Source organism: Fukomys damarensis, unplaced genomic scaffold (genome assembly GCF_012274545.1).
Source record: "Fukomys damarensis isolate Sample0158 unplaced genomic scaffold, DMR_v1.0_HiC HiC_scaffold_28, whole genome shotgun sequence".
Lineage (NCBI taxonomy): Eukaryota > Metazoa > Chordata > Mammalia > Rodentia > Bathyergidae > Fukomys > Fukomys damarensis.
Genome location: NW_022900940.1, coordinates 33,472,565 through 33,483,594, shown reverse-complemented (window position 1 = coordinate 33,483,594; position 11,030 = coordinate 33,472,565). Strand labels below are relative to the sequence as shown.

Sequence of the window (11,030 nt, the reverse complement as noted above, 5' to 3'; positions counted from 1 at the left end):
GCCGTCCTCCCCAGTCCCTGCGCGTCCCCAACGCCGCCAAGGCCCCCTCCGCTGCCCTCGTCGCGCTCCCTTCTCCGGGCTGGGCACTTTGCTCTCGCGCCATCCTTCTGGACAAACTTTGATGGAGAATTTCACACCACGCTGGAAAAATGCCGGTTATGAAAGGATTACTGGCTCCCCAGAACACCTTCCTCGACACCATCGCCACCCGTTTTGATGGAACACGTAAGTCTTACACTTGGGCCAGTTGCATGGTATTTTCGGGGAATGATCATTTTTTTTCTCTTACACATTACTTTTGCTCCCACCTTCCTTTCTGAGACAAAATCGTGAATTTTCCAGGTGCCTTCTGTGCGGAGATTTTTTTTTTCCTCCCGTGATTCGGTGTACTGTTAGCACTTTGGATTGGTGTAGTTGGTTCTCTTGACTTCCTGGGTTTGTAAGGGCAGGGAGCAGCCTAAGAGGGACCAACGGTGAGTGTGTTCACCGTGGAACCTGTGCTTTGGGTACATCTTCGGTGAACTGGCTGTAGTTTACAAAGTGAAAACGAGGTTATTGTGCACCTTAATTTCCTAGAGTTTCAAGGCTGCCTGGATTGGGCTGGAGAATTTGGAGAGAGTTCCTCAGTGGAGCTTCATTCCGAGAGGTTTACGTGATAGGCATGATTTTCTAGCTGAGTTTAAGAAATATAGACTAGAATCAAGATTGCTAAGTGTGAGCTTTCTGTAGACTTATAAAATCTTTCTGTAGACTTACAGATTCTTCATTCCTTCTTAGCTGGTACAGCACACCTAACATCAAGTATGAAAGACAGACTATTTGGGAAGAGGAGCTGGATATTATAAAGACAGACTTGATCATAAAAGGAAGTATCAATATTTTTTGAAGACGAATATTAGTGGATATTTGGCTCATTTAAGCTGGAGGGGGTGGTGGTGTGTGGATGCTTGGAGAGTGTTGAGAATTCTCTGCAAATGGTTCTATTTCAGGACCACGGCCAGGTCCCCTCTCTTTCCCGGTTTCTCAAAACTCTCTGCTTGAGCCTGGGGAATCTTCTCAGTAAGTTTCAGTCCTATAGAGAGGAGTCTGTACTCTCACCCCTAACAAATGACCATAGTTGGTTCCATTAGGAATATCCACCTTTTTCCTAGCTTACGCTGCTTCTGTATGCTCTCTTCCCTTTTTGGGTCTATTATCCAAGAATCATGCACTCCTGCTTACTTTAAAAGCTTTCTCGGTGTTTCAAGTATTGTTGCTTTTATTATGACTGTGTATGTCTTTGTGCAGATATGAAGGAGCACATCTAATTCCATTTCTACTCCACTAGTCAAGATACAAGCTTTTATTAGGTTAGGAAGTAAGTCTTGGCTTCTTACGCTTGGAAATAGTTGGGCAAGTTTATACGGAATAGAAAGGAGGTACTTGCTTTGATTTTCTTCAGTTTTTTACTTTTCACATTCAGCCTAATCATGGTTGACATGGCGATTTGGTCAGTTCTTTCATGTTTTTTATCACTAGGTTAATTCACTCTTTCCCTGTTTATATTTTCCTCATATCAGACAGAATGAGTGAAGTAAGCAATGCTATTAGATATCTATCTTCTCCAGATAATAATAAGAAAAAGTATTGCAGGAAGAGTTCAAATTCTTGCCACTGTCATTTTTGTCATCACCCAAGCACCACTGAAGTCTCCACTGGGTTCTTTAACCATGCACGACTGTGGGTGTTCCTATTTACTAATGAGGAACTGATCAGTTTCATGTGGACATTAGTTCAACTTGAACATTGAAAACCAAAATGTTCTACATATCGATCTTGAATGCAATTCTTGAAAATGAGGTAATTGGAAAATGATAATTGCTTATCTCACTGTCATTTAAAGTTGAGTGGAGTGCAATGTAGTGAATCATCCCAGGTGAACCTTGGGAATTACTGCAGAGATACATTTAGATATCACTGCTAATGAGAGGGGCTTTATATCATCAGTGTGAGTTTGTTTTGGCCTCTTTATGATTCTTACCATAACTTGTTAAGCAGAAGGGCATGTAGGGAGAGGTGGATGTTCATGTGAGTCACTTTTTTTCTATTTCAGCAACACACAAATACTAACAAATAGAAAGTCAGAAGTTTTGAATCCTTATTTAAGAAGATCACATCAATACCAATGTTTCACATAACAAAAAAAAAAAATCTAAAATTCTATTGAAAGCTATGTGCAGCCTGTGTCCCACTGAGCCTGGAGGATTCCTAGAGAGATCCTGGCTATATGGAATCCCACAATCAGTGAAGTAAATTTTGTAGTGGTGAGTAACATAAAGGTTGATTTTGGCAAGACTTTGTTTATAATATTTAATGACTATCTTTCCTTCCAATAAATCCCAATCAATGAAAATGGATTCTCCTTTCACATTTGCTTTTTAAAAATTGTGTGATGACTCAATAGTCTGAAACTTCAAAAAAAACGTTATGCAAACTTTTAGTCACAATGTTTGCTATATCTATGATCACAGACATACTATTTAGTCTAGACTAAATATTTAGTCTATCTTATTAGCATTTATTTTATTTTACAAGTTAAATCTATTTGTAGGTTTTAAATTCTAAAAAATTTCTGTGCACTCACATAAAAACTATGCTGAAAATGAGTAGTGTCGTTTGATTCAACATGTAATATGTTGATTTGGTGTATTTTCTGCTTTATTTTAGAGGTATATTTTGTAGTTGTGCTTGGTTCTTTTTATCTTATCTTGAAAATTCTAATGAAAACAAAAGAAAGTAAACAATAATCCTGGCAAACTATGTTGTTAATCTAATCAGTGTATGCAGTAGTATTATCATCCTTATTGATTTAATAACATAGTGGAAAATAATAAGACAATTTGAGACATTATCTAAAACTCTTCCCAGAAAAAACTAAATATATGACCATATAAAAGTGTATCACAGGGGCCAGAGATTTAGCTGAGTGGCTCTGCCACCTGCTTTGCAAGCACAAGGACATGAGTTCGATTCCCCAGTCCCCCTCCCCCCAAAAAAAGAATTTGTGCTTGCTTCAGGAGCACATATACTAAAAGTGTATCACATAATATTACTAATCTATCAGTTGCAAAAATATTGCAGATCAATATCAAAGTTCACCGATTTACAAAATGGAATATTTTTCCTTTTAATATTTATGAAATGAGCTCATTGTCAGGATCAAAAGGCAAGTGTGGACCTTACTTAAAACTATTTTTTTCTGATATACAATATAATTTGTAAACATTATTGGAAAGTATAAACATGTCCATATACAATTATAACTGAAATATACTTACTCAAATTATGTTCTAGTTTGTATTTAATTAAAGTATGATGAGACGGAAATACCAGGAAACATTCAAATATTGAATGTGTACATCTCATTTAAGGGGGAAAGTAACTCCAGTGAATTTTCCTGGATCATTACTTGTGACATTTCTTACCTGAAACACTCGAAGCCACACACATACCCACATACACAGTTTACCATCATGGCCTACATATAGTTCATTCTTATACGGATCTTTTAGAAAAATATATTTGATACATTCAGAAATCTTTCCGAGTAGACTGTTGCATTAAGTACATGAATATTAATCTGGACAAAAGGAAAACATGATAGGAGAACATACAAATACATATTTTTAAAATAAAATTTCAATACAAATATTTGTTACATTTGAAAAAATACATTTATCTTTTTCGAAAGGCTCAGAGAGAAGTGTCCATTTTCAAATGTAATGGTGCATTAGCCTACATTTCCTTGCCACATCACAATTTGGCCAGAATATTTTCCTTCTTTCAGGTAACTAAGACAAGATTTAGGTTTTAAAGGAAGCTTGTAATCCAGTGTACTCCATCAAGGAGATGTCCACTAAAATATTCAAAATAATGTTGGTTTAGCAAGTCACTAGTATTTGCATAGATTTTATGTACACTTATACAGCCTGCTCACAAGTGTGTGAGGAAATTTGTTAAAATTGAAATGCTTCCTTTACAGAGGGACTGCTCAGTCATTTCTCATCTTTATGCTTTCACTAAAGTGCAAAAAATCTCTTTTAACATTACAAGAATAGAGAGAAGGTTAATTATGTCATGCTGGAGAAAGGAGGGAAAATAAGCTGAGACCATGGAGTACTTCCTAAGTCTTTGCTGAACTGTGGTTTGCAGCACATCATGAAAGGCATTTAGTCAATAAAAAATAATGAGCTCTATTAGGTATGGGCCTGTCTATGAAAGACTGTTGCATGAATACATTCAGGGAAATAGCTACCTCTCTAGAGGAAGATATTTATAAACCAATAGAAGTTTATAAAGACTTGGATAGGTTTTTTATTGTTTGCATGCTACTGGTAGTCTCTTTCATTCCTATTTTCTTTATGTTTACAAACGAGGTTCCTATATCACATTAGAGTTGTATTCCTGTGTAATTGCCATGAACTCTGTAGCTTATTCTCTCACCTTTTCTGTAGTTCCAGTGACCAGGCATGGATACACTAGGTTGTTTACTCAGAGTCTCAATACCATAAACAAGTTGGCACCTGGTACTGTGTGGTCTCATTTGAGGCCTGAGGTCCTCTTCTTACTTCATGTGGTTGCTGGCAGAGGTGCAGTTTTCTGATTGAGGTCTCTGTTTTTCTTGCCAGCTGTCAGCTACAAACTTTTGTTAGCCTCTAGAGGCTGCCCTCAGGTTTTTGTTACATGGCCTTTTCCATATGCGTCCTCATAAGAGAAAAGTCAGATCCACTCAGGATGATCTCCATTTTGGTGAATTCAAAGTCAGCTAATTATAGGTCTTAATTACATCCTTAACCCCTGCTACATCCACCCCATTCCTGCATTCCTCCATGCTGCGGGGAAGAGATTGAACAGGGTGGGGACAAGGGAAAGTGAAATCTTGGGAGCCACCTTAGAATTTTTCCTACCACTGCTGCTGTGGTAGAAAACCTTTGTTGTACACACTCTTGCACACCATACAAAGCCTAACGTCTTCATACTTGTTGTTCTACACAGAATATTTTGAGCACATCCTGTAGTAAAGAATACAAAATCTTCAGCTGAGTTTACATCTGAAATCTTTAGGATCATAAAGCCCAATTTGCTGAAGGGTTCCTCCACAGCAGGTGATGGCATGTATGGCAACCTGGTCTAGTCAGTTATGCTGTTGTTCTTTGTTTTCTGATCCAGATGTTAAGTGAGAGATACAGAAATATTTTCAGAGTATTAATATCAGTCTTTTGATAGGATGCTCCTCTTTCCATAAAAGGAAGGTTACATTCTTGACATGTAGATGGATCTTTTTTCTGGGTACTGGGGATTGAACCCAGCCAGGGCTTCCCACTGAGATATAGCCACTGCCACCCTTCTTTTTAATTTTAGACAAGTCTCGTTAAGTTGCTAAATTGCTCAAATTGGGCTCAAATTTGTGGTCCTTCTACCTTATCCTCCCAGAGTGATGGAATGGCAGGCATGCATGACAATACCTGGCTCATACCGATACTTTGACTGTGTGGGGATAAAGATCCAGTCTGGAAATGGCATGGCAAGGAACAGCCCCCAAGGCATATCCTCTAACATTCAGGTGACAGAGCTGTTTCAACCTTGTTAACCTTCTTTACCAGACCCACTTCTGGGACTCTCTCTCTCTCTCTCTCTCTCTCTCTCTCATATGCCTTTAACCATGTTTTCAGATTCAAGAAATTCTCCTCTATTCACTCTTGCTTTGAGGTTGGTTGTATTCAATTTCATTATGTTTTTAAATTAAACTTTCCTTCAGGCTTGAGGGGGATGGAGAAGAGGCACAATAAGAATGAGGAGGAGGAGGAGAAGAAGAATTAGAGGAAAGAGGGAGAGGTTTCATTTTCATTCTTTTGCTTTTGTAGATTAATTCTTTGGCTTCCAAAAGACTTATCATAGAGGTTTTCATAACCTCCATGCAATGAGTAAAGTATCTGATTTGTAAGAACTGGATTTATGGCTTTACTAGAAATGTAACCTTTTGATAAGTCAGATATACAATAGAGTGTTGTACTGTATAGTCTTTAAAAAGTACCTCAGAACATTTTGTTTGGGCATCATAGAGAAAATGCATATCTAATATTCTAAGGTGGAAATTATACCCACAATTCTTCTAGGCTCTGGGATTTGTTATTACCCTCATTCTCTTGACAGTGAGGACAGTAAAGAACAAGAGGTTTGTGCAAAAGTATGGTGCGAACTTTGGAATCACAAGTTTCTGAGATATCCTAGACTTAGCATACTTCTGGGCAGGTCACATCCTTCCTGGAGAAATGTGGGCTTCATTCTGTCATTGCTCCAATAAAGTTTAACAAGCACTGCCTAGGTACAAAGCCATTCCACCAGGGTCTTTGGAATAAATTGGGTCTGTCTTTTCCCTGAAGAGGGCAATTAAAGGTATACACAAATTACCATAATTTAGTCTGGAAATAGATAAGAGTGATTCAGGAGGTGCAAAGGGCTGGATACATTGGGCCGTGGGAGGAATAATTTCTATGGGGAAATGATTCGGGGGGTCTCTATATAATAAATACTTTTGAGCAGAAATGCTCATCTCATATGTGATAGGAAGAAACAATATTCCATTTACTTTGCCAAATTCTGCACCATTTGATATCAAGGCTTAAAGGGGACTTCAGGGAAAGTACATAGTTTAGAGGATGTGAAGGGAGCAAGATAGAGATAGAGTACAATGGAAAGTAGTTTGGCGGGGCACAGAACATCGTTAAAGCCAGACTGCCAGGTCACTGTAAGCCACTGGCGGTAACAGATTCACATCTTGATAAGAAGAAGAATGGTGCCATCTATGCCTGGTGTAAAAAATTCAACCTTTCCTCATTCCACAGTCATAAGTATAACACAGAAGAGATATCAACCTTGACATTTAAGAAGCGTCTCCTCATCTCTTGTAAATATATTTTAGACGTGGACACGGGTCTCACAGGATGCAGAGGAATGTATGTGTCTCTTTTCTGAGGAATGTCTCTTTCCCCCGCAGAGAGTTAACTTTCTTTTGGGAAAGGAAAATACTGTTTTCTCACGAGCCAACTGAGTACCCTTCTCTAGGGTTGTTCACCTTTGAGTTCTACCACAGAATTACACCTTGACGAAGAAGAGGAATTGAGGATGTGCTATGATTCGGTGCTAGGAAACCTTATTCAAGAAATGCCACCAGAAAAGAGCGCAGAACTCTGACTGCTGCAGAGTTCAGAACTGAGAAGAGTTCTCCTTGACACTGTATGGAGCTACTATCTAAATCCCAAGTTTTTAATCCATTTTGGTATAAATAAAGCCTACGTTCAAAGCGGATGAGACTTCAAATGTACCCATAACATTGTTCAAACTTGGCAACCTGAGCAAATGAAAAATCTCAGTAATTTAAACACATAGAGTTATTGGCCTCTAAATTCTCAGGAAGATATATTTTGTTGTCTTTTATAGCTGCTAATGCAGTTGTCCATCTTCCTTAAACTTTCAGTATTCACATGTCCCAAATGGACTCATCCTTTTTCTAGTCTATCAGACCTGTTTTTGTTTTCTGGCTGGATCAGTGTTGCCATGCTTTATCTAATTCTAGCTAAACTTCTGGCTGCCCGCACAACTAGTTTGCAATCTAATCTTTGTTTTTGGGGTTTTTTTTGTTTGTTTGTTTGTTTGTTTTGGTAATCTTTGTTATCCAAGTGCCTTACCTCCCTTTTCATTGCTTCTGCTTTAATTGAGCCCTGCTTTTTTCATCACTACATTTGCAAGCTTAAGGGGGTTTTTTTTGTTTGTTTGTTTGTTTGTTTGTTTTGGTAATCTTTGTTATCCAAGTGCCTTACTTCCCTTTTCATTGCTTCTGCTTTAATTGAGCCCTGCTTTTTTCATCACTACATTTGCAAGCTTACTGTAACTGGTCACTGTGACTATTGATGCCTTTGACCACTCTCACGCCTTTATCTTCCATTGTCCTGGCGAGACTTCGGTTAGAAGTAATAACGGCCATTTACTCATGTCACACCCACCCTTTGCTTCATTGCCAACTCTTGGGTAAGTCCTCAATGTCTCTGACCCCAAAGGATTCTGCAAGAGTGCAGATGCGCACACCCTAAGTTCCCTGTTCATTCATGACTCCGGCTCTCCATTTAACTGGAAGACAAAATTTCTTTTTGTTCTTCAAGATCCATTCTAAAGGTAACCTACAGTGAGGTTCCAGGTAAAGTTAGGTGACATTTCCACTGTGCTTTCTCAGGACTTTGTCCTTTCCTTGCATAAACCCTTATATGTGCGGCAATTGTATGCTTTTACATTACAGCATTCAACTGTGACCTCTTTAGAGTCCTAAGTGTGCTTAAAAATTTTTTTTAATTCTCATTTCTTAGGCTTATACTTGGAACAAAAGTCTTTGCTCTATACTTAAGTCAAAAATTTTTCAAGTGCCTTGCAGGCCAGGACTGTGTATTAAACAACCTTATTTCCCTTCAGTAAAAACTAGTTGTCTCTTTATATAAGATTATGTAATTAGATTTAATTTTGAAACATAATTATAGACAACATTTTTTTTCGCATGGTTCATGCACCAGTTTCTTCAATTAGATTATGGTGGTAATAGTGACTACCATCTTGAGTGTGTCTACTTGTTGCTATGTGCTGGTGCTTGACCTCTTCTTACCACGACCTACATCCGGGCAGATGGAAGGCAGCATCCTCTTTCTAAATCAAAGTTGACAGAACTTAAGCTTGGAATTCACTATCACATAGCCTGTGATCCTTTTCTACTGTAGCCTGGGGTTTTCCTACTCTATCCCTCTGCTTCCAAGCTGTGTGTATAGCAAGAAGAAACAGACGAAGTACATCTGTGATCTCATTTCCAGTTTTTAACTCTTGAAAAAAGGATTTATACTTTAATGTTTGTAGCCACTTCTGACATGCTGGTTTTTTTCTTCTAGTATATTATGCTTGAAGTACTTGTCATGTAAAGAGAGTTTTTAAATTGTTGCTTAAGACTCATGTACTGAGTACAGTCACTGTGCAAAGCAGTTTTGCTCAACAAAATGTATTGTCCATTTCTGAAAATAAAATACATTTTCTTTGACAGTTTGATACTTAGAATTTGCTGATTTCTCTCTCTCTCTCTCTCTCTCTCTCTCTCTCTCTCTCTGTGTATTTTATTGTGAGGCTAATCTCCCTCTGATGATATTCTGATTCTCACAACAATTTTAGTGACATCACAATAATTTTACCTTGGTAGGGCTTTTTTGTTGTTGTTGAAATTCTTTCACTTACTTTCTCTTTGCTTTTACTGGGAAAAATATACTCTCAAGTGTTAGATACTGTTGACACCCTTCAATGGAAACCCTTTACCTTTTCTCCACAATGAATTCACAGGAAGATATACCTGTACATATCTCTCCAACCCTTAAATCTAATTCATAGCTTGCTCAGAAAAATTCTCACTTACTTTCAATTTGCTTTTACTGGGAAAAATATACTCTCAAGTGTTAGATACTGTTGACACCCTTCAATGGAAACCCTTTACCTTTTCTCCACAATGAATTCACAGGAAGATATACCTGTACATATCTCTCCAACCCTTAAATCTAATTCATAGCTTGCTCTTGTTTTTCAAGTTTTCCTTTGTTATTGAAAGTCTTTTGGACAGATGTCCTTATAGTATTTGCCAGTCCAAATGAGTTTCTTACTTCAGTCATTAAACTAAATAGAATTGAGACCAGAACATTTATCAGCCTTACCATGTGCTATTTGATTTTCTAGAATGAAAGATCCATATAAGAAGCTCAGATGCGATCCAAATAGCAAATAGCTAATTTGACAAGAAGCAGACTATCCTTAAATGTGATGTTTGAGCTATTCCTTCAATGGAGACAATGATGTAAAAGAAAATTGGACAAACTCTTTCCTTTAATACCTAGGTAAACATTTCTGCTGGGATTCCTCGAATGATGGGAAAAATGATCTCTGAGAAAGAGTTCTTGTGTTATATTAATTTGGATCAGCTTTGGTTAGGCTGTATCTCAGTCATTTGAAAATGACTGCCACTCTCTCTTAGCAAACTGCCGTTTTTGCTTTTAGGATACTAAATTTATAAACACCTAAGACTCTTGTCTATCTGTACAATACTCATGATCATTAACAAATTATTATCTTTCACATATTATTTGGAATATATTAATGCTTAAAATTTACATAATATTCTAGCATAAATGAAGTTGAATGTTGTTTAATGTATTTAAGGATTATTTGAATTTCCTTTTTAGTATTATTTTTTCACATAAACTATCTTTTATTAATTGTGTTGTTGGTATTGGTATTTCTTTTTGCATGTCTTTAAGTTTTTCATATTATATTTTAAAAAGATCATTTTCTTAGTAATGTGAATTGCTTATTTTTTGCCAGTTTTGATTGGTCTTTTGATTCATATAGATGAACTAGTTAATTTTCTGGTCACAATTTCTAGGTTTAATGCCATACTTAGAGGGATTTTCTATTCTAACAGTATTTTTTAATTATATCCTGGGGTATGGGACTAGCTTAGAGGTAAAACAGTTGCCTAACATGCACAAGGTCCTAGGTTCAATCTTCTTTACTGCAAAAGAAATCTTATGTATTCTATAATAGTTTCATTTTGCGTATAATAAGTTCTATAATCTATTGAGTTTGATAAAAGTTTCAAAATATACTCATTTTAGATTCCTATTCTAGGGCTGGGGATTTAGCTCAGTGGTTCTACCATCTGCCTGGTAAGCTCAAGGACCTGAGTTCAATCCCTGGTACCAAAAAAAAAAAAAAAGAAAAAAAGAAAAGTTTCTAATAATTCAACAATTTATCTTTCTATGATGATCTAAAATGTCTATTTTATCATATTCTACATTCCTCTTTGTAAACTTTCTATACTTTTTACTTCTTCCTATTATATTTACCCATATTTTTTATTAGAACATGTTTGTAGTAAATTATAGTTACATTCCTTGTGTGGAGTTGATATATATGTA

General features: G+C 36.9%; 2 protein-coding genes across 2 annotated transcripts in view; one reads left to right on the top strand and one right to left on the bottom strand.

Moving 5' to 3' along the window:
• LOC104854315 (immunoglobulin-binding protein 1) overlaps positions 1-11,030 on the bottom strand; it is a 563,742-nt gene that overhangs the window by 20,812 nt on the left and 531,900 nt on the right. The gene's annotated exons all lie outside the window — the stretch shown is intronic.
• Positions 7-11,030, top strand: part of Kcnh8 (potassium voltage-gated channel subfamily H member 8) — a 318,111-nt gene continuing 307,087 nt past the window's right edge. The window contains exon 1 of the mRNA XM_010612815.2: positions 7-225. Coding sequence (XP_010611117.1) covers positions 150-225 — 76 coding nt within the window. The 5' untranslated portion in view covers positions 7-149. The remainder of the gene's footprint in view (positions 226-11,030) is intronic.